Genomic DNA, 21,693 nt, shown 5'->3' with positions numbered 1-21,693 from the left:
TGAACGATTTTTTGCTTCGGTTTGATCAGCTTCTGCGACGAACGAGACACATGGTGTCGTTTTCAGCATTGTTGAAGTCCCGTTCATACTGGAGTATAAAGGGACGAACTACCCCGTCCTTGAAAAACACATCTGTGGATGTTTCCTTGCAGAGCCTACTATGCATATGAAGGCACAGCTGGACAAAATTGCTGAGTACTAAAACAGGGTAACAGCTTATGCTAGGATTCTACTATGTTCAGGACAGAACAATCAACAAGTAAACAAGTTACATAGTATCAAAACAGAGGTGATAGCTTACGTCAGGAACAGCTAACCAATCAAAGTGACTAGTTCTTATGTGTACTGAGTTTGCTAAGTTCTAATCCAGTATTGGCAGCTGTGCTTGTACATATGCACCAAGCTGTACTAAAGAATTCGAAGAAATCCACATCTAATGGTCGTATCAAGAATTAAAGAGAATATCCTAGGAAGACTCGTTCCTGCAGCATGATTTAAATGTCCTTGCAGCTGCAGCTTCGGCCCCTCCTCCTCAGATAGTCCTTGCTTGCAGTCCTTGGACAAAATGGTAGCTTGTTTTCTCTCTGCCATTTCCAACTTCTCATCATGCCACTGATTTCACCTGTATGCTTTTCTTGATATCTTAATAGGAACACGAGGAGATGAGCAAAGTATCTGAAGCCAAGATCAAAACAGACTCCATCTCCATGGTATATATATTGGTCACCATTTTTCTTTTGAAATGACTGGTGCTTAACAGCTTATTATTTCATAGAGTAAAAGCCATGCTGCTATGACCTTATATGAAAATTGCTTGTGCATGCATAACATGTCAAAATGGCACTAAGGGTTGTTTCTTTTCACATTTATACTGAGTGAGTTTGCTACACTCCAGTCTGATTTCTAACAGCATAAATATTTATGAAATGAAAAGCTCATATATCAACATTCATGGTCACTAATATTGATCTCTTAGCAAAAATAAACAAAAACAGAGGACCTAATTGTGTTATTGCTTCCAAATCCTTGTCGATTCTCACCAAAAGTCTTAGCTAGGCCTCCTGCCCTCCCACTTGGTTCTCTCACATCTTGTTGTCTTCTTAAATTTTTAAGGACCAAAGCAAAGTATCCGAGGCCAATAACGGCGGAGTAGATCACTCCATGGTGCGTTTCTTGGTTCATATTTAACGCTTACTTTTCAGTCCATATCTGTAAGACTGTAAAGAAATGGTTTTTGAAAAACTCAATCCTAGCAAAAAGGATGAGAAAAGTAAGACTTGGTTACTCATACATATTATCTGTACTAGGTGGAAACACGTGTAGTTGGAGGAAATACATATGAAGTCATTGAAGGGAAGGTTGATTGGAGGGGAAGACCTGCATTGCGAGGGCGTCATGGCGGTGTTGGCAATTCATTCTTCATTCTTGGTAACTCCTATTCCTAAATGTTTGCAAACTCTCTTAGACAGCCAAGGTGCAATGAAATCTTGGTAGGTTCTGAACTGAATTTCCATTCAGAGTTTTATTGCTCGCACAAGTACTCATGTGAAAGGTACTTGCTAAACTAATTTCTTTGAGCCCATATTTGCAGTTTGATGATCGAGCAACTTGCTTATTCGGTTTTATTAAGCTAGTTCTTGTTGATTCTAGATAGTAGCAATTTTTCAGACGTTACGTACTGGATCTGACTCGAGAGAATTACGCCTGACCAAACGGACGTACAAGAACGAAGCCAGGGACTAGATACTAGATAGGCAATTTCTGAAAAAGTAAAATTAACCACTGTAACACTGTATTCTTAGCAACAGGAATAAGAGAAATTAATATGTAAAGAGGGCCATATGTTATATGTATTAAGTGAAACTAGCTATGGGATATGCCGTAAGTGACCAAGAACCAAGCAGAAGGTGGTCTTTGAAGTTTGAACCATAACACCCAGAGCTGTGCTGGTTGTTCTTGCAGCGAATTTCGGGCTTGAGAACATGGCCTCGTTGTCTCTGGCCGTGAACCTCATCCTGTACTTCATGTTCGTCATGCACATCGACCTTGCCGAAGCCTCCAACCTGCTGACCAACTACATGGGCACCAGCTACATGGTCGCCGTGCTCATCTCCGTCTTCGCGGACGTCTTCGTCGGCAGATACATGACCGTGATCATATCATCTCTGATCGAGCTCGTGGTACGAATTCCATGTTGCCGGCCGTGCGTATCGGCGGACAACCTGAGATCTGATGGTTCCCTTCCCTGCTGCTTTGTCATCACTTGCATCTCCGTGTGGGCGTCTCTTGCAGGGGCTCCTGCTGCTGATGCTGCAGGCGCGCTCCGACCGGCTGAAGCCGCCCTCCTGCCGCTACCCCGTAGACCCGACGTGCCAGCGGGTGCACGGCGGCAACGAGGTGCACCTCTACCTGGCGCTGTACCTCATCGCCATCGGCTCGGCGGGCATCAAGGCGGCCCTGCCGGCGCACTGCGCCGACCAGTTCGACGAGAAGCACCCCGAGGAGAAGCTGCAGATGTCCAGCTGCTTCAACTGGCTGCTGCTTAGCCTCTGCACCGGCGGCGCCATCAGCGTCACGGTGTTCGTGTATATCCAGCAATACAAGGGCTGGGACAGGGGGTTCGCCGCCGCCGCGGGCGTGATGGGCCTCGCCGTCATCGTCTTCATCGCCGGCATGCCGAGGTACCGCCTCGCCACCGTGCAAGGCAGCAGTGCGCTGACGGAGATCTTCCAGGTCATGAATTGAAAACGCTCGAGACACAGACACTCCCTACTCTTCATGGACGTTCCCCATACATTCCAGGCTAAAGCGGCTGTTTTGTGTTCAGGTGTACGTCGCTGCATTCAGGAACAGGAACCTGCCGCTCCCTGAGAACCCCGACGAGCTGTACGAGATCAGCAGGAGCAAAGCTTCCCCGGACACGGAGTTTGTGGCGCACAGGGACAAGCCGTTCAGGTTGATCGCTCTCACCGTCCAGGCACATACATAAACTGTTTCGGCCCCAAGAAACGTTCATTTCATTGACGATTCTGCTGTTCGATGGCGTGCTCAGGTTCCTGGACAGGGCGGCCATCGTTCAGACACCGAAGGATGCGGCGCCGAACCCGTGGCGGCAGTGCCGGGTGACGCAGGTGGAGCACGCCAAGACGGTGCTGGCCATGGTGCCCATCTTCTGCAGCGCCATCATCATGGGCACCTGCCTGGCGCAGCTGCAGACCTTCTCCATCGGGCAGGGCAACACAATGGACAACTGGCTCGGCAAGCATTTCCAAATGCCGGTGGCGTCGCTGCCCATCATCCCGCTCGCCATGCTCATCCTCGCCGTGCCCATCTACGAGCGGCTCTTCGTGCCCTTCGCGCGCCGCCTGACGGGCCTCCCCACCGGCATCACCTACCTCCAGCGCGTGGGCGTCGGCCTCGTGCTCTCCATCGTCTCCATGGCCATCGCGGCCGCCGTGGAGGTGCGGCGCAAGAAGGTGGTCGCGAGGCACGGCATGGTGGACATGATCCCCGGGCACGACTACCTGCCCATGTCCTGCTTCTGGCTGGCGCCGCAGTTCGGCGTGTTCGGCATCGCCGACATGTTCACCTACGTCGGCCTCATGGAGTTCTTCTACTCGCAGGCGCCCCGGGCGCTCAAGTCCATGTCGTCGTCGTTCCTGTGGTGCTCCCTGTCCTTCGGCTACTTCATGAGCACCATCATCGTGCAGGCCGTCAACGCGGCCACCAAGGGCGCCACGGCCAGCGGCGGGTGGCTCGCCAGCAAGAACATCAACCGCGACCGCCTCGACCTCTTCTTCTGGCTACTCGCCGTGCTCAGCACCCTCAACTTCTTCAACTACCTCTTCTGGGCCAGCTGGTACAAGTACAAGCCCGCGGTCCCACAACCCGAGCAGCAGCAGCAGCAGCAGCAGCAGCAGCAAGAAGTGTAATGCGTCGTGTCTCCAATCGATTTTCCCGCATCCGTTTTCACACATTTATACGCCTGGTTTGATCCCATCCATGAACTGGCAAACATAATTACACGCATGCCACTCATGAGTTCCAAGACTGCTCGACGCTTGGTTTGGCATTATTACAATTTACACACGCGACGCGGAACTTGTTTGCACGCGGCGGCTCGATCGCTCACGGGAACGGCGCGTGTCGCTTCATCTCGTGCGGCACCACGTCGACGGCGAACCCCTTGCGGTGGCGGAGCCAGTAGTCCGCCTGCCCCGGGTGCTCCTCGGCGGGCGCCTCGACGTCGCCCCGGCCCGCGCGGAGCTCCTCCGTGGAGAAGCCGTACCTGTCGTCGCGCTTCCGCACCAGGCCGGGGCGCACGGTGGCGGCGGGATCGGCCTGCGGCGAGACCATGAGCGCGGGGGCGCCCAGCGGGAGGCGGTCGCCACGGTCCACCTGCCAGGTGCACCAGAACTTGCCGAGCGTGGCGGCCAGGTGGTCCAGCTCCGGCTTCTCCAGCATTCCCGGCACCCGCGGGCTCGCCCACAGCCCCGCCCTGATCTCGTGCGCGTGCGAGTGCCACAGCCGCTGCTCCTCCGCCGGCAGCGTGTCGAACACCTTCCTCGACACGATGTACTCCACGCCTGCGAATTGCGATCGACGGCAACGTGTTACTCTGTCAGAGATGCGTAAGCCAAAGATAGATAAATTTTTTATGGGTGAATACGGCACGGCGCACCGATGAGGCGGGCGTCGGCGGCGTCGGAGTCGTAGACGGCGCACTGGAGGAAGTCCTGGTTGAGGCGGGAGACGTAGTGGTGCGTCTCCAGCTGCCGCTTGGGGTCGTGCGCGTACAGCGCGAACGTGCACGCGTGCTGCTTCGCCTGCTTCACGGGCTGCAGCGACTGCATCGCCGCCGCGCCCATGTCCAGCACCTTCGACGCCATCGTCGTCGGCTGCCCCGGGGGCGCGCCGCCGCCGCCCGCCGAGGCCGGGGTCGGCACTGGCTTGTCGTCGCTGGACGCCATCGGAGATCAGCTCGCTCGGTACGCGGTGCTGCCTTACGTGTACATGATGCCTGTGTCCTCGGCCGGCGCGTTCTTTAAAAAGAAGTGAGGTTGGGAGCGGCTGGTGTGGTGGCGCGTGACACGTATGAGTGTGTGGGCTCGACGTGGCGGATGGCATGCGACTCAGGTGGCAGATGCGAGAAACAGCTGTAGCGACAAATGTCGAGTAACTAACTCCTAAGGCGCGGATCGATCCTAGATAAGCATCACCCGATTCTGAGGACTCGGGCCGGGCCAGATGTTTGGGCCGCTCTCACCGCGCGGCGGCCTTGTGGCCTAATAAGTTGCAGCCGACAAAAGAGACGGGGGGTTTGACGCGGGCCGAGAGCCCACCCGCCCGCTAAATGGCAAACCCACCACGGCCACCACAGCGCCTCCGCTTTCTTCCCGATGCCGTCGTCGACGATCCGAAGCATCTCCATCACCGTCTCCGACGAAGACGGTGCGGCGGCTGCGGCAGCGCCGACGCGGCGGCCCCGCGGCGGCAGGCGGAAGGCCGCGGCGCGTGGCTTGGGGCAGCGGGCTGCGCGGCTGGTGGCGCGGTGGTGGCCCGTCCTCCTTCTCCTCCCGGCCGTCGCGCTGCTCCTCTTCGAGGCCTCGCGGCTCCGCGGCTCGCCCCCGGCCCCCGCCGCGCACGCCTCCAGCCTCGGACGGCTCGACCCGACCACGCGCCTCGTCCGTGGCGTGCGCGAGCGTGAGTTCCCGCCCTATTCTGATTCGATCTACGCATAATATGTTCCCGGTTTTCCCTGCCCCTAAATCCTAGAGACTGCAGTGAAGGTTCGTTATGGATATCGCTAAATTGCATTAGGAGGAACTGGTGTGGTTAGTTGGTAACGCGAATACTGTATTGCACGCTATGCTGTGCTTACGGTGGTTCGGACAGAGCTGTTTTTGCAGAATTAATTAGGTATATCGTGTTGATTAATCTGAACTTTTTAGATCTTGCATACTGAGAAAGTAAGCTACAGATCTTGTACACTGATAAAGTAAAGCTATAGTGGTATTGAAATGCTGACACACCTGCTGCTCCGAAGCCAGAACTTATGTTCTGCTTGGGTGCTGAATCACAGAGCACATACTGTTCTGTCTTAATCGAAGACGTCTCATATCAGTAAGCTTCTCAATCGAAGCAACTGATTTTTCAGCTTCTTTCCTAATTTGACTTTGTTAGTACAACTGATAAGTAAGAAATGACGTGAGTATTTTTTGCATTGTTGATATTGACAGCTTGCTTGAAGCTCCTTAGTCCCAAAAGTTTGGCAAATTTGGTCTTTCCCGAAGGCTTAAAACATGACTTCGTGGTTAAGAAGATCACATACAAATCTGATGATGACGACTACGACACGTACCACTCTGAGGCGAACTCTACTTATTTACTGCAGCATGCAGAAGCGACAAGGTTTAATTTGTTTACAGGATTTCAGACACTTTCTGAAAGAGAAGATAGCTTCAAGGTTGTAAGGCTTACTGATATGTACTATTTTGTTGTCAGAAAGCTGTGGTTCCATAGATGTGTTTAATGTGTTTCCATACTTCTGCAGGTGAATGAGACTGTTAATGTGCATTGCGGTTTCTACAGCGACAATGGTGGCTTCAAAATTTCTGAAGAGGATAAAAGATACATGAGAACCTGTAAAGTTGTTGTGTCTACCTGCGCATTTGGTGGTGGAGATGATCTATATCAACCTATTGGAATGGCCAATTCTTCTTTTGGAAGGGTATTTCAGCCTACAAGATTTTCAGACATGAACATCAGATTAAACCATCACATTCATTGATTATATGTGGGTTTGCATGGTGTTGTGGTGAAGCAGGTTTGCTACACAGCCTTTTGGGATGAGGTCACACTATCAACTCAGGAAGCTGAGGGAAAGGTAATTGGTGATGATGGCATGATAGGAAGGTGGCGTATCATTGTTGTCAAGAGCCTCCCTTTTGTGGATCAACGATTAAATGGGAAGATCCCAAAGGTAAAAGATGACATTACCTATCCTTTGTGCTAGTTTCATAATTTGGCATGATAGAAACATCAGTGAAGTAATTTTGCAGCCCTTACTGCCAACACTTTACTTTGCCTTCAAATTTTATTTCTAGGATTGTGCAACAGTGTGTATCTAATAGCAAATCACTTAACATGTTTTTTGCAGATGTTGACTCATCGCCTTTTCCCGGAGGCAAGGTACTCTATATGGGTGGACTCAAAATACCAATTTCGAAGGGATCCGATAGCAGTGCTTGAAGCCCTTCTTTGGAGGACAAATTCTACCCTAGCTATCTCTGAACATGGAGCACGGAGTAACATTTATGATGAGGGGAAAGCTATTGTTCAAAAGCACAAGGCTACTCCTGAAGAAGTAGAGGTGCAATTGACCCAATATCGTCAGGATGGTATGCCGGGCGAGAAAAGATTACATGGATTGAAAGGTCAGTTATTTAGTATTGTTTTCAAACAAATATTTCGTTGCTCATGCTGAATATTTCTGTATTTTGCTGTGTGAATGATGAAGCATGCCTGGTACGATGAATTTGCTTGTTTGATTTTCAGCTCTAGCTGAAGCCTCTATTATTGTGAGGGAGCTCACGCCTGCACCGAACCATTTCATGTGTGCTTGGTTCAATGAAGTGGTTCGCTTCACATCTCGAGATCAGCTCAGTTTCCCATATGTTCTGTGGCGAATAAACATGCCTGGAATGAGCATGTTTCCTGTATGCTCTCGCAAGGACCTTGTGAACAGTTTGGGTCACACAAGGAAAGTAAAACCTCTTGCACAGACGAATCCAGAGTCTTCTGCCTCGTGATGGTTTCGCCCAACTTGTTTGCTTATAGTCAACTAACCATTGATTTATACCGGTTCTAATCGCCGACATCTCTTGGTTCACAATTTTGTTGTATATTATTATAGTACCTTTCCATTCTTCCTCTAATGGAATCATGGATTTGCTTGTACACGGACATGAACCTGAAATACGATCACACAATCATACCTGTAAAATATTGTTTCATTTGGTATTGGAAAGAATGAACAGTTAGTGTAACATGTTAAGATAATCTCCCTTGTCTTGTGTGCTCTTGGAAAATGGAGTATACACGAGGTATTTAGTTCAGATTCCAGCATTTGCCTCTTAAATTTTGGAGATATGGCTTTATCTGCCTTGCTCTCAGGCCCTATAACGTTGAGTGTTGATTTTCCTGTGAATTATGATGTATAATGGGTTATTTTTCAATTATTTGAAGGGGTGAAGTTGTGGTGTATCGTCTGAGTGGCTATTATGAGATGTTCTGATGACAATTTTCTGTTCCTCCATTTTACTGGAATCTTTTGTTCAAGATCCTCCGTTTTATGGGAATCGAGGATGTATCTCAATATCAAAGATTTTCATGTGTTGCGAATGCAAGGATTTTTTCAGCCAACGTCATATTCTCAGGCGAGCTTATATGGTGGGCTAATGGGCCAAATTCACAGCAAATTCTGGGCCTATAGAGCCCATGTCTTCCTTGTTAGCCAACTTTCTCTTCACCTCCCCCTCGCTCGGCTCCTCCTATCCCCTTATCCACTCCACCCTGCGCATCTCGCCTTCCCGAAGCTAGAAATGGCCGCGTCCCACTGAACCCGACCCCCCCCCCCCCCCCTGGGACACCCCCTCCGCCTCCTGCTGCCGCTCTAGCTCACGGCCGCCGCAATGGCCACGGCCGTCGCCGCATCCGCGTTCCTCTCCTCCTCCTTCGCCCCACGCCACCACCACCGCCGCCTGGCCAGGCCCGTGACGCGCCGCGCCGCCCCGGCGGGACTGGCCGTGCGGTGCGAGCAGAGCGACAAGCAGAAGAGGCAGCCGCTCGCCGCGCTCGTGCCCCGCGAGCAGCGTTTCATGTTCGAGGGCGACGAGCTCTGCGGCCCCGTACGACACCCTCTCTTCCTTCTCCCAAAACAATGTTGCACTCTTACTTCCACCGCTCGTTTCGCAGAAATGTAGTGCTGGGCACTGTCGAACCCATTTGTTCATGTTTTGCCGATGTCATCTTAATCCATTTGATACGAGGCCTTTATGCACATGAGTAATCAAATTGAAGTACAGAGGCTTACATTGTTTATGTCATCTACCATCACATCCAAAATTTGCCATGGCCTTTTCACAGAGAGAAAGAATTCAGTAGAAATGAGCTTGGAAGGGAAATGGGAATCATTTGCTGGAATCTAAGTGAATTGATAGTATCATGCGATTGTTGCCGTAGTTCTGTAATGTTAGGCCCTGGTTGTCCACCAGCTTGTTCGTGAATGTTACTTCTTAGGATCGTTTGGTATGGGCACAATGTGTATACAGTTCGTTGGAACCATGCCCTGTTCGTTGAATTACTCCATGGCTTACCTGTGTTGACATAAATCTGATTGAGCACTTTAATTTGCAGGACATATGGAATACAACATGGTATCCTAAGGCTGCAGATCATGTAACCACGGAGAAGACTTGGTATGTTGTTGATGCATCAGATAAGATTCTAGGCAGGCTAGCATCCACCATTGCAGTACATATCAGGGGAAAGAATGAACCCACGTACACTCCCAGTGTGGACATGGGTGCTTTTGTTATTGTGGTAAGCATCCTCTCAGTGGGTATAATATTAGTATACACAGTAGGGCAACTTCCTTCAGATTCTCTTAAAAATTGTCCTAATATTAGCAGCAGAGGCAAATAAACTCCACAGATCATCTTTAAATTAAGATTGTGTTATGTAAGTGTAGTCCTTCCGACACTTGTACATCTCTGAAGGCTCATTACCACACAGATCTTATGCATTCATGTGATGCTGTGCTGAAAGTCATTTACGTCTTTTTATTGTTTGCATAGGTCAATGCAGAGAAGGTTGCTGTTTCTGGTAAAAAGCGGTCGCAGAAGCTCTATAGGAGGCACTCTGGACGGCCTGGAGGGATGAAAGAAGAAACTTTTGACCAACTTCAGAAAAGGATTCCAGAGAGAATCATCGAACATGCAGTGCGAGGCATGCTTCCCAAGGGCAGGGTAAGATACCATTTTGTAGTAGCTGATTGCATCAGATCTACCAAAAATGAAAATGGCAACGAATTTTCAGGGTGGCCTTTCTTTTCAAAGTGCCGAAAGTTGCAACTCTATATTAGTTAGCAGCTGTCTGAAATATTTTGAGATTGAGAACTACGATAGTTAATTGTGAGTGTATTTAGGTCATAGTGTTGCTCATGCATCAGCATATGCCCCTGAGTGAAAGCATGGCTTTCAGCATACATCACTTGACTAAATTTGAGGGAATTCTGCTGATAAAAAAAATTGACAAGTCCAGGCTGAATTGTTTGATTTTCATGTGAAGCAGTTTTTCCCTTGCATTTTGTGTGTGATTTCATAAATATCATGTCCTGAATTTATGGTATGCCGCATGCGCTCTGAAGAAAAAACATTTTAACTGTTTCTTCCAAAAGAAATTGCTTATGAACTTATTGGTAGACCAAATGGCTACCAGATTCATTTTATGAAACTCCCATTCTATCAGGCAATTGTTATGTGAAGTATTCTACTCTAGCCAATCATTTGTGTTGGTGGCATATTTAATTTGATTTAATTTCATCATATGCTACATGCGTATTCTATTTATTCTGCTTGTCATTTTGAACATTTTGCAGCTGGGAAGAAGACTATTTACCCACCTCAAGGTTTACAAAGGGGCAGAACACCCACACGTGGCTCAGAAACCTGTCCCGCTGCCTATCAGGGATAAAAGAATACAAAAGACTGATTAGAGAATCACCATCAATTGAAAAAAAAAATGCAGTGACGAATTTCTCCCCGTAAGGTTTTGCCCATCGCTTGGAATGCCATCCTCAGAGCCATGCATCTGTCGAGGGAGTGTAAATCTTTTTGTAATTTGAATACCACAAAGTGAAATTTCGTCATATTTCTTGTCAACAAGTAGTCATGTCATATGGCACGATTTGGCACGGTTTGATTCGGCCCCAAAGCTCAGTTTTCGAGTTGAAGTTTGTAATATTGACCTGATATGAGATGGTAAGTTCTTTCATTGTTTGCCGTGAAGTTTAAATCCGGAAGGTGCCATCTTGAAATACTGTCAATTTCCCTGGCCGGGTGGTGTGGTATTTTTCCTATCTTTTGTGTTTGTAAATAAAAACAGACGTGTCCTTCCTTGCCTCTCTTCATGTGACTTACTATCTTAGGTAAAAATCTTGGAAAGTTAACTGTATGCTGCAAATGGTTAGAAAATCACATGGAAATGTTTTCAGAACAATGAAAAGAACCAAACATAGAGGGCGTGTTGTGCAGTCATACAAAATTGCAAGGTAGGACTGTAGGAGTAAAGCACAATCGTGTTTGCTCGTTAAAAAGAGCGGTCCGAAGAATTTTAATTGAAAATTCTCCGTTCTTGGTGGATGCTAAATATGAGCTTGACCTCGTTCCTTTTTAATATTCAAAAGCCTCGTTATTTTTTCCCTGAAGTGCGAATACTCTTTCTACTCTTCAAAAAAGGTGCTCTTTTCCGGTCCTTAATCCGTAGCAGAAAAGCACGCTACACTCCGCCGCGGCTCCGCCCTAACAATGCGGACAACGGACGGAACGGCGACGAGCTCCATTTCGCGGATGACCTGATGACGTGATGCTCGTAGCACCACGCGGTGCGCAAGAAGCCAAGAACAACGGCAGACGAAGCGGACCGCGGCGCCAATGGCCGTACAGCAGGCCAGAGATAGAAACCACGGGGAAGTCCACCCCGACGGTGAAGCCGAGGAGGGATCGATCAAACCACTCGCCAGTCGCCATCCCCGCGCTACCGAACCGAGCCCGCCCCGCACGGCTCCCATCGCCACCACAGCCTCCGGACGGACGGGTCACGGCTCGACCATTTCACCTCGCCATCCGCTGCTCCGGTCGCACAAGCCGCGGCGCCCCAACGCGTCACTGCTTACCTAACCCAACCCGACCCGACCCAACCAGAACCGCGCACTGGCTGTCACCGCCCCGCCCCGCCTCCGCGCTGCTGCCCGCGCTCGAGGCCCACGCCGCAATCTAGCCTTCTGGAAATTTCCGCCAATCCGATTCCGAGAGCGAGAGGAAATTCTCCCTGCCCCGGCCACCAACCAACCAAACCACGAGCAAGCAGCCGCGAGCCGCTTCCCCCGGATCACACCGGGCATGCGCCGCGCCTCCGCCGCCGCAGCAGCCTGAGGAGGAGGAGGAGGAGGAGGGGGAGGGGAGGCTGGTCTCGGGGAGGGTTTGGGGGGGGGGGGGGGGGGGGGGGAGGGGATGGAGGCGGGCGGCGGGGGCGCGTCCTCGCTGCCGCCGTTCCTGAGCAAGACGTACGAGATGGTGGACGACCCAGCCACGGACGCCGTCGTGGCGTGGACGCCGCCGGGGACCAGCTTCGTCGTCGCCAACCAGGCCGAGTTCTGTAGGGATCTGCTCCCCAAGTACTTCAAGCACAACAACTTCTCCAGCTTCGTGCGGCAGCTCAACACCTACGTAAGCCGCCCCCGCGGCCTGCCCTTCGTCTCCTTTTCTCCCACCCCCGCCTCCGTGGCTGCCCAATTCGGGTTTGGTCGATCGTGATGCGTGGTGGCGTGCTGCTGTCAGCTATGATTGTTTGCGCCTGTGCGGGAATCCTACAATTTGGGGCCAAATCTTATGAGCTGTCGCAGAGCAAGTGCTTAGGGTATCGTCATAGGCCAAATGGATTGGTTTCTTGTTATAGCATAGCGTATTGGTGTTTTGCGTTAGGTTTAATTCCATGTGCCTTACTTGTAGTTGTAGACAACCAATTAGCTTGGTGGGATGCTTTTTTTCCTTCTAGACCTGACTGAATTCGAGGGTCGTTTGACAAATGATCCTCTGGCAACGGTAGAGGCTGTTGAAGTGACATGTTTTTCCACACCCACATCAAATCAACTAAAAACCAAACTGAATTATGATTCAGCTGTTGTGCTTCCATTTTCTTTTGCTGATAGCACGTGATTTCTAGTGACTTATGAGCCTTGACAGATCATATTTTTGCGATACTATGGTGATAGGTTTCTGCTTGTTCTTATTATGCAGGGCTTCAGAAAAATTGATCCTGAGCAATGGGAGTTTGCAAATGAGGATTTCATTAGGGGACAACGGCACCGTCTGAAAAATATACATAGGCGCAAGCCCATATTCAGTCACTCATCACACAATCAGGCTTCTGCACTGTTGGCAGATAATGAAAGGCGGGAATATGAAGAGGAAATTGAGAAGCTCAAGTGCGAGAATGCAGATCTGATCTCAGAGCTTGAAAAGAATGCGGAAAAGAAACTTGATATGGAGAGACGAATGCAGGAGCTGGAGAATAAGTTGATATTTTTGGAGGATCGGCAAAAGAATCTGATAGCATATGTCAGAGATATTGTACGGGCACCAGGATTTCGCTCTAGCTTTGTGCAGCAACCTGATCATCACAGAAAGAAAAGGAGACTACCAATACCTGTTTCTCTCCACCAAGATGCAAATACCGAGGGGAATCAGATTGTGCATGGGGGCTTAACGAACCCACCAGTTTGCAGAGAATCATTTGACAAAATGGAGTCTTCCTTGAACACATTGGAGAATTTCTTTCGAGAAGCAAGTGAAGCATTTGATATTTCATATGATGATGGTGTCCCGGGACCTTCATCAGCCGTTGTTATCACAGAGCTACATTCATCTGGAGAAAGTGATCCCCGTGTACCCTCACCTCCGTCAAGGATGCATACCTCTTCAGCTGGTGCAGGAGATTCACTCTCAAGGATGCATACCTCTTCAGCTGGGGCAGGAGATTCACTCTCAAGGATGCATACCTCTTCAGCTGGGGCAGGAGATTCGCTCTCTTCTCATGACGTAACAGAGTCAACTAGCTGCGCAGAAAGTCCTCCCCTCCCTCAAATGCAGTCCTGTACAGATTCACGAGCTAAGGTGTCTGAGATAGATGTTAATCTGGAGCCTGCTATTACAGAAACTGGTCCATCAAGAGATCAACCTGCAGAGGACCATCCTAGTTTAGCAACTGGGGCAAACGACGGCTTTTGGGAGCAATTTCTTACTGAGCAGCCTGGTTCCAATGTGCATCAGGAGGTCCAATCAGAAAGGCGAGATGGAGACAGTAAAGATGATCAGACGAGAACAGGAGATCGGGAAAACTTATGGTGGGGAAAGAAGAATGTGGAACAGATGACAGAAAAGCTGGGGCATCTCACCTCGGCGGAGAAAACCTAACTGTTCGTATTTCTTGTAGCTGAAAACAGTTAGCACAGAAACACATAGAACCTTGGGACCTCTGACTTGTACTTCATAGTGTATCATATCTTGGCCTACTGCAGTGCGATATGTCTGACTGACATCGACTTTGTAGAGTAACATACCTTTTTCCCTTGTACTTTGCCCATGTTTAGAGTGATGCAGAGATTAGTTGCTATACTTTTGTGAGGTATGTTGTGTTCATACCTGGTCACTTGACACTTCCTGATATTGTTGTCCACAACTTCTATGATTTCTCAGGTTGGGGTCATGGTTATATTGATGGATGATAATAATCACTTTGATGTTGAATTCTATATATAGACTGCATAACTAATTTACTTTTGGAACATTATCCTTTTATTAGCCACACCTTTTCTGTTGGAATCGTCAAAGTTGTTCTCTTACCTTTTTCTTCTTCTTTTCTGGTGTTTGCCTGGTGAACTATATTTGGTGTCGCATTCGGTGCTTCATGCTTGATGAAGTGTCTGGTAGTTTCATTTTTTTTTCTGCAGGGACAGATGTAATACATAATGTTAAATGCTACTTTGAGGGGTACAATGTTAAATAATTGCCACTAGCTTTCAGCTTTGTGGAATGACCAGGACCTTGATTATTCGTCGTGCCGGCCCGGCGGCTTGTCCAGCTCGATCTGCCCGGTTCGTGACCATGCGGATCCGGTTCCTTTCACTATTTGCGCATGATTCCGTTGATTTTCCGTGATCCTGTGTGCCGATGCCTGACAGAACAGCGTGGTATGATGATTTGCTGACGCACTACCAGCCACTGTACGCAGTAAGGCACTCTCTTCTTCTTCTTTTTTTTTGCCAATTGCCATGCATGCGGTTGCGCTGGCTACGGTTTGCTGTCGGTTCGTGGGGTTCAATCCGCATGGCGTACGGGTATGGCTGCCGCACGGTTGGAAGTCTTGGGAGAGATGTTTCCAAGCTCTTGTTCTGCCAGCCAGACATGAAACCGAAGAGTATGCTTACAGTTACAGGCGCCGGTGTGCCACTGTGCATTGGTACGTTAGCGTGTTGAAATGCGCCACTGTGATCAGTACGTGCGTCGTGCTAATCGGCGTCCAGCTGAACGATCGATGCTCGGCAGCGTCTAGCAAATAGGCAAATACGACGGCCTAGGTCAGCGTATTTTTTACGGTACTGTTTATACAGGACAAATCACTTTGTAGACCTGCCGCAGGATCAACAAGTTGGAATGATTTTAAGTCATTCTCCCACCCAAAGAACTGGGAGACTATGAACAAGATCAAGCCGCCCGCAGTCCACGAAACCAAATTCCAAGATCCCTTTGCCAGTACTCCAAGCAAAATCTGCCACGACAACGCCCGTACAATCTCCAAGCATCCCGCGCTCGCTGGCAACGGCATTACAAAACCGACAGGCAGATAGGCTAAAGTATATGCTTGCATACGCCATGATCCAGCGACAGTGTTGACAAAGCAAACATTTTCAAGGCAAAAGGAGAAAGGGGAAAACGTAGGAGCAAAACCATCAGAGAAAAGCAGCCAAGATCCAGCTTTGAAGCAACGAAACAATTCAGACCTCACCCTTGAGATTGCTACAACTTATAGTTCAAAAGGTGCCACCACTTTGTAACCTGTTAATAAGAGATCGAATCACAGATTGCACGGACTCCTTTCACATGTGCCACTCCTATACCCATCACATTACATCAGCCCCACGATTCACTTGCCTTCCGTGAAGCTTTTCATTTTACTTCAACCAAAGGAACGAAAAAGTGAAAGAGAAACGTGCAAACAAAGTCGGCGAGTCAGCTATGGACATATGGGCCTACGTCTTGCAGCAAAAGGTCATATTGTCTTGCCCGACTAGAGAAACTTGGAGTGCAGCAGATTGAGAAGCCTTCCTCTGGAGCATTTATAGGCCCAGGTGTTAGTCATCGAACTTCATATCCATCAGAAAAATGTGCAGAAGAGACTATTGAATCAATCATCATATTCTGGAAGTGCACTAAGATCCTCCAATTGGTCTATCAGTGGATTCTGATTGTTCATCACCAATATCAAGTGATGAAATAGATGCGGCCAATTCATCAGCCGAATCAGTCTCCAGTTCAGGTTCTGTGGCATCTGCCAGTGCGCTCAGCATGGTGACCACTTCAAATGTATCGTCCAGGTAGAATTTGGCTTTGCTTGGTTTTTGTCCCACAGTGCACGCAAACAGTGGTGTTCTTGGAGCAACCATATTCCTCTTCATGATATCGGCAATGTTTTCAAACATGTCCTCGTCCGACCTGTCATCACCAATACACAGTACGAAATCAACCTGCTTTCCTCCCTCCTTCATTGATGCAAGTATCCTCTCAGCAACTACTCCCTTGCTTACTCCCTGCAGATTAGCACAAGAACAGGAATGAATCTTAAGTGAAGGTTGATCATGCAAGGTAAAAGCCATATGACATAACTCGAACTTCAATATTACTAACGTGCACGAAAACATTACAGAAGTTTAAGTACCCAAGGCCCCATAGGTGATAAGGCAAACAATAAGGCGCTTTTCAGCAACGGCTACAAAGCATATACTACTAAAACCACAGAAAAGTGTCACCAAATTGCTTCTTCAAAAGTAGCCTCAGAGAGCACTCCCACAACCAGATAGAAGCCAAAACAGGACTAATGAGGTCTTTTATAACTGAGTGGACCTAATAGCCTAATAGTGAATAAAAATTATGCTAATATATTGTAAAAGGAAAAAGAACTGCAATGGGTGCTTAAAAATTGAAACTGATGATCATATCAATTGTGAGAAAAATAAAGGTGCTAGCTAGTGATCTACAGTTCAACATTACTTTATAGACACATGAAAATAAAATACCGAATGTGTTTTTCAAAGGCACAAATAATGAACTCACATGTTAAAAGGCACAGATCTTTCAAGAAAGGTTTTGGGAAATTAATAGATGAACGAACCTGAGGTTTGACTTCAACAATGAACTGGCCACTCTTAACAGTGACTGGTTCATTTGCTAGTACACTTTCCAGGTGATCAAGCAATTCCTTTGCCTGTGATGATCCAAAGCCTGGGTCAGCATCCTGATGGTGCCACACCAAAGCACTTTCCTTGGTCTCAATGGAGGATCCATCAGTTGCTTCTGTGTACAAATTCATCACTGGCTTTGCCATTTCCATCCATCCAAAGTCCAAAGCCTGGGTGCAGGTTTGCCACTCTTCGTCTCTAGACCACCTACACAAATTTCGAAATCTTATTTCAAAGACCCTTTCTAGTTTAGACATTTTTATAGCAGCTGGTTAAACAAATTACTGCTGTTAAATGAATAAAAAATCAATAGCCTAAAATTGATTCATAACATTCATGTTCATATGAGACCTTCAGGTTAATGTAAAGTTAATATTCCAAGCGATCAATATAGAGGGCCAATTTAACCCCAAAAAGAATAACAAATACTATCTTGACCAAAAGTTATGAAGGACAAACACAGCAACTGCCTCTATTCTGCTTGTGAGGACAGGAAAAAAGGCTGTATATCACAGACTAAGTTCAATGTTACATAAGTAATGAAGCCACTTAAAACCATATCTGCTAACTAAGTTCAATGTTTGGTAAGGATAATCTGTATTGCTCTTGCTATTTATAGAAAAGGCATAGTATCCAGCTGCCAGTACTTCACAAACAAGTATCAATTGTGCAAAAATGGAAAAGAACATACCTTAAGAAGTAACCATGTTCAGCTGCAATCCCCAGCTTTGGACATAAGGCAAACCACTCTCCCAATGTATCCTTGTCTCGCCCACTGACAAGAAAAACAATGTTTCTCCTATCTGAGCAAAGGGTATTGATAATACTCACAACTTCTGGGCTAGGTGGCTTATTGATGGAAGTCTGAGGAACCAAAGTTCCATCATAGTCAAGCAAAATAGCCCTGCTCTCTGAAATTTCATAAGCATTAACAATTGAATCTATGTTAAGCTTTGTGAAATGAGGGTCCAAGGCCACCACCCTGAAACCGAAACCCAACCCTATGCCCCAACAAGTCCTCCTAAAGTGGTCCTTACAAGCCCTTTCCAAGTCTTGGATGAAGCTCTTTGACCAGTAGGCAACATCATGGCTGCTGACATAACGGTAATGCTTCTCATGCCTCAACTGTTTTTCCTGTTCAGGCATTGAAATGGCCTCATTCATCCCCTCTGCGGTTGCCTCTATATTCCACGGGTTAACCCGAATAGCACCACTCAGCGACGGTGAGCACCCAATAAACTCTGACACAACCAGCATGCTCTTCTTTGGCCCACTCACCTCTGATATGGACTCGGATCCTGGGGCACCCTGCCTACAGACAATGTATTCATATGGTGTCAAGTTCATCCCATCCCTCACAGCAGTCACCACCACACATTCTGCTATTGTATAATAGGCAATCTTCTCAACACTTGACACATCACGATCAATGAAAACAACAGGGCTATACCCTGACTGGCCAAAGTCCCCATTAATCCTCCGGCAGCTCTCCTCAATCTCAGCCTGGATGGTTTCCAGATCCTTACCCTTCCCACGGGCTGGGTTAGCAATCTGCACTAATACTGCTCGGCCCTGCCACTTGGGATGGGTCCTCAGCATATTCTCAAAGGCAAGAAGCTTCAAATTGATCCCCTTGAAGATATCCATATCATCCACACCAAGCAAGACAGTTTTCCCCTCAAACTGCTGTTGAAGCTCGGAAAGCCTCCATTCCCGGTCAGGCAAGCGCAGACCTGACTGCAATTGACCCATATGAATTCCCACTGGCATGATTTTGATCCCAACAGTGCGGCCAAAGTAATCCAATCCAATGTACCCACGCTTTGACTGGTATTCAATTCCCAGCATCCTACTGCAGCACGAGAGGAAGTGTCTGGCGTAATCGAAAGTATGAAACCCAATGAGGTCACAATTGAGCAGTGCCTTCAATATCTCCTCACGAACAGGGAGGGTGCGGTAGATCTCTGACGAGGGGAAGGGGCTGTGGAGGAAGAATCCGATGCGGAGGCGGTTGAACCGGCGGCGGAGGAAGGTAGGCAGCGCCATGAGGTGGTAGTCATGAACCCAGACGTAGTCGTCCTCCGGGTTGATAACCTCAACGACCTTCTCGAAGAAGAACTTGTTGGCGAGCACGTACGCCTCCCAAGCGCTACGGTCGAATCGACCGTCGCCGGGCGACGATGAGGTGGTGGCGGCGGACGCGGATGATGAGAAGGGGAGCATGTAGTGGAACAGAGGCCAGAGCTGGCGCTTGCAGAAGCCGTGGTAGAAGCGGTCGTTGAGGTGGTCGGGGAGGAACACCGGCGCACAGCGGAATCGATCGAGCAGCGCCTGCGACACATCGTCCTGCTCGGCGACGGGAACGTCGGCGCGTAGGGAGCCGACAAAGAGCACCTCCATCTCGTCGGGAATGCCGTCGCGGAGCTGGAGGAGCAGCGAGTCATCGTCCCAGGAGAAGGACCATCCTCGGCCATCGGGCCGCCGCCGTGCGACAACGGGCAGCTGGTTAGAGACGACGATCATCCGGTCGGCCGCCACCGACGAGGGCACGTCGGAGGCGACGCTGCTGGTCGCCGCGGGCTCCGACTCGTCCTCGCCGTCGAGCTCCGACAGCGTCCCCGGCACCGTCATCACCCGCGACATCCGCTTCAGCCCGAACGACCCTTGCCTCCGCCGCCCCCCGCCGCCGGCCGGGCCCAGCGCCGCGAAGTTGCCCTCTGCGAGATCGAGCAGGTTGGTATACGACCGCGACATCATGGCTGAAACACCGAGCAGATGAAAAGAGAGAGCTTCGCCGCGAGAGGTGAGCAAACCCTAGCTAGCCCTTCCGATCCACGGGGCGGAGGGTTTCACCAAACCCTAGTAGGAGGATGAAGAGGAGGAGGAGGAGTTGGTGTGCTTTGATCTGATCTGAGGGAGGCGGCGAGGGAGGGAGGTGGTGGGTTCGCGAGTTGAGACTTCAGAGTGCGAAACGCGACCAGAGGCGAGGCAAGGGGGGGGAGAGAGAGAGGGGTAGGGGAGACGGAGGCAAGGACGCGCCCGTATATTCCACGGGCGTGTTGGGCGGGGCGCGCGGGACCTTTCCTGGACCACCCATCACTGACATATGGACCCACGGCCTGTCGGTGGGTTAGGGCTCCTTGGACCGCGCCTAGGGACGGGATGCCTCGGGAAAAGAGGATAAGGTTGCGCCTGCCCCCTCCGGTGCCAGCTGGCGTCACGCGCCCCACCTTCTTCCGTAGGGCCCGTGCACCGGACGGTTCAGATACGAGCAGTTCCAATCGTGCCTGGTCGACGAACGGCTCGGATCAGCCCGGGGGGCTGGTGGTTCGAACGGCCATGGGCGATGGCCGATGGGCCACTTTAAAAGAACTGTTTGCCAAATTCATCTGTTCCGTGGGGTGCATTTGGATGTTTCCCTCCCTCGTCTTTTCCGTGCCTGCTGCATAGAGGTGAGCGCCCGCCCGGCGGCGAGAAAAACGTGTCGCGTACAGGAACTGCCACGTCCGCGTGCTCGCGTGACGTCAGGTGTGACGAGCGGGGAGCGACTCTCCCCCCACGTCCCCTGCTCTATCCAATCCAACCCCCGCGATTTTCTCCCCGCCTTTTTACCCTACGCAGAAAAAATCGAAATCTGTCTGGTCATCAGAAATTCTCCGATAATGGCCGGATACTTTGGATATGATTCAAGGCCAGTATATGATTCCAACGTGTCGGATTTCTACCTTGGATAACGACCCTACGATCCCAACCAACCATCGCGAAGATCTGTGTGATCCTGCGTCCCCGTCCCATTCGCGATCCAAAGCCTCCCGCGTCCGCAGCCTGTAACTTCGATGCGGCATCATTTTCACCGCTCTGGTTTTCTTCAGAGGAGAATAGTCGTTTCGGTGCTTGCGTTTGTCCTTTTCACCACCCAAACACAGACGCATCTTACTGTGGCCTGCCTGGTGCGCTCAGCCAGCCAGGTCGCGGCGAACCAAATTCGCGACGCGCGATGGAACAAAGGACAGCCGATGTAATCTGGAGATAATCCAGGTAATTGACCCGTAGACGGAGCTTAGCGAAGCAGTCCAAGGCTCCAGGCCAGGTTTGTTTATTTTAATTAAGCCCGGAACTGATGCTGTCAAACGTGGGGCTGGCTGTGGCTGCTGGCCCGGGACGACGACGGCCAACGACAGATTTTCCAAGGCGGAGGCTGGATCCGCGTCGTCCAACGGAACCCCCCCACCCCCCCGGATTGGCGCGGTCAGCCTGGCTGGTCGCCGCCAGACGCCAACTCGCAGCTCCATCCGCCGTCGTACGTGTTGACCGGGCGGGGCGGGGCGCGGGAGCCGGAGGCCGCCGGGCGCCACGGCTGGCTGACCAGCGACAGCAGCAGCACGTGGCGGCGGCGG

At 49.8% G+C, this 21,693-nt stretch overlaps 5 protein-coding genes and 1 pseudogene across 7 annotated transcripts; 4 read left to right on the top strand and 2 right to left on the bottom strand.

The window, feature by feature from the left end:
- Positions 1-183: 183 nt before the first annotated feature.
- On the top strand, positions 184-3,949 carry LOC112894976 (protein NRT1/ PTR FAMILY 4.5-like). The gene is made up of 8 exons (XM_025962830.1): positions 184-568; positions 651-710; positions 1,114-1,164; positions 1,308-1,428; positions 1,963-2,180; positions 2,293-2,733; positions 2,828-2,955; positions 3,053-3,949. The coding sequence occupies exons 1-8, from the start codon at positions 566-568 to the stop codon at positions 3,930-3,932; spliced, it is 1,902 nt and encodes a 633-aa protein (XP_025818615.1). The 5' UTR covers positions 184-565; the 3' UTR covers positions 3,933-3,949.
- A 22-nt stretch (positions 3,950-3,971) lies between these two features.
- LOC112894975 (oil body-associated protein 2A) lies at positions 3,972-4,970 on the bottom strand. Its single transcript, XM_025962829.1, has 2 exons — positions 4,682-4,970; positions 3,972-4,586 (listed from the first exon to the last, which is right to left on the bottom strand). Exons 1-2 carry the CDS (start codon positions 4,968-4,970, stop codon positions 4,129-4,131), a joined length of 747 nt encoding a protein of 248 aa, XP_025818614.1. The 3' UTR covers positions 3,972-4,128.
- Positions 4,971-5,353: 383 nt separating this feature from the next.
- LOC112891737 lies at positions 5,354-8,124 on the top strand (annotated as a pseudogene).
- Positions 8,125-8,621: 497 nt separating this feature from the next.
- LOC112895683 (50S ribosomal protein L13, chloroplastic) lies at positions 8,622-11,101 on the top strand. Its single transcript, XM_025963669.1, has 4 exons — positions 8,622-8,909; positions 9,418-9,603; positions 9,858-10,028; positions 10,661-11,101. Exons 1-4 carry the CDS (start codon positions 8,694-8,696, stop codon positions 10,775-10,777), a joined length of 690 nt encoding a protein of 229 aa, XP_025819454.1. The 5' UTR covers positions 8,622-8,693; the 3' UTR covers positions 10,778-11,101.
- Positions 11,102-11,866: 765 nt separating this feature from the next.
- LOC112893608 (heat stress transcription factor A-4b) lies at positions 11,867-14,617 on the top strand. 2 transcript variants are annotated; one of them, XM_025961031.1, is made up of 3 exons: positions 11,867-12,509; positions 13,080-13,776; positions 13,819-14,617. In XM_025961031.1, the coding sequence occupies exons 1-3, from the start codon at positions 12,294-12,296 to the stop codon at positions 14,253-14,255; spliced, it is 1,350 nt and encodes a 449-aa protein (XP_025816816.1). In that variant the 5' UTR covers positions 11,867-12,293; the 3' UTR covers positions 14,256-14,617. The 2 variants fall into 2 exon arrangements, with proteins under 2 accessions (XP_025816816.1, XP_025816815.1); XM_025961030.1 differs by having other exon boundaries at positions 11,875-12,509; positions 13,080-14,617.
- A 1,178-nt stretch (positions 14,618-15,795) lies between these two features.
- LOC112893607 (probable alpha,alpha-trehalose-phosphate synthase [UDP-forming] 7) lies at positions 15,796-20,313 on the bottom strand. 2 transcript variants are annotated; one of them, XM_025961029.1, is made up of 4 exons: positions 20,110-20,313; positions 17,988-20,013; positions 17,230-17,503; positions 16,271-16,648 (listed from the first exon to the last, which is right to left on the bottom strand). In XM_025961029.1, the coding sequence occupies exons 2-4, from the start codon at positions 19,937-19,939 to the stop codon at positions 16,271-16,273; spliced, it is 2,604 nt and encodes an 867-aa protein (XP_025816814.1). In that variant the 5' UTR covers positions 19,940-20,013; positions 20,110-20,313. The 2 variants fall into 2 exon arrangements, with proteins under 2 accessions (XP_025816813.1, XP_025816814.1); XM_025961028.1 differs by lacking the exon at positions 20,110-20,313 and having other exon boundaries at positions 15,796-16,648; positions 17,988-20,053.
- Between the last annotated feature and the right edge of the window lie 1,380 nt (positions 20,314-21,693).

This window comes from Panicum hallii, chromosome 5 (assembly GCF_002211085.1).
Source record: "Panicum hallii strain FIL2 chromosome 5, PHallii_v3.1, whole genome shotgun sequence".
Lineage (NCBI taxonomy): Eukaryota > Viridiplantae > Streptophyta > Magnoliopsida > Poales > Poaceae > Panicum > Panicum hallii.
Note: the sequence above shows the minus strand (reverse complement) of the source record. Positions and strands in the feature narration are given on the sequence as shown.

What these genes read in the sequence shown, in the direction of transcription:
- LOC112894976 (XM_025962830.1), top strand. An exon ending in AAACAGACTCCATCTCCATG is followed by an intron (nt 711 to 1,113) that starts GTATATATATTG and finishes TAAATTTTTAAG; the next exon opens with GACCAAAGCAAAGTATCCGA. An exon ending in CACAGGGACAAGCCGTTCAG is followed by an intron (nt 2,956 to 3,052) that starts GTTGATCGCTCT and finishes TGGCGTGCTCAG; the next exon opens with GTTCCTGGACAGGGCGGCCA.
- LOC112895683 (XM_025963669.1), top strand. Translation starts at nt 8,694, where the DNA reads ATGGCCACGGCCGTCGCCGCATCCGCGTTCCTCTCCTCCTCCTTCGCC. An exon ending in GCGACGAGCTCTGCGGCCCC is followed by an intron (nt 8,910 to 9,417) that starts GTACGACACCCT and finishes TTTAATTTGCAG; the next exon opens with GACATATGGAATACAACATG. An exon ending in TGGGTGCTTTTGTTATTGTG is followed by an intron (nt 9,604 to 9,857) that starts GTAAGCATCCTC and finishes TTGTTTGCATAG; the next exon opens with GTCAATGCAGAGAAGGTTGC.
- LOC112893607 (XM_025961028.1), bottom strand. Translation starts at nt 20,053, where the DNA reads ATGATGTCGCGGTCGTATACCAACCTGCTCGATCTCGCAGAGGGCAAC. An exon ending in GAACATGGTTACTTCTTAAG is followed by an intron (nt 17,504 to 17,987) that starts GTATGTTCTTTT and finishes AAATTTGTGTAG; the next exon opens with GTGGTCTAGAGACGAAGAGT. An exon ending in TTGTTGAAGTCAAACCTCAG is followed by an intron (nt 16,649 to 17,229) that starts GTTCGTTCATCT and finishes GCTAATCTGCAG; the next exon opens with GGAGTAAGCAAGGGAGTAGT.
- LOC112894975 (XM_025962829.1), bottom strand. Translation starts at nt 4,970, where the DNA reads ATGGCGTCCAGCGACGACAAGCCAGTGCCGACCCCGGCCTCGGCGGGC. An exon ending in CGCCGACGCCCGCCTCATCG is followed by an intron (nt 4,587 to 4,681) that starts GTGCGCCGTGCC and finishes CGCAATTCGCAG; the next exon opens with GCGTGGAGTACATCGTGTCG.
- LOC112893608 (XM_025961030.1), top strand. Translation starts at nt 12,294, where the DNA reads ATGGAGGCGGGCGGCGGGGGCGCGTCCTCGCTGCCGCCGTTCCTGAGC. An exon ending in TGCGGCAGCTCAACACCTAC is followed by an intron (nt 12,510 to 13,079) that starts GTAAGCCGCCCC and finishes CTTATTATGCAG; the next exon opens with GGCTTCAGAAAAATTGATCC.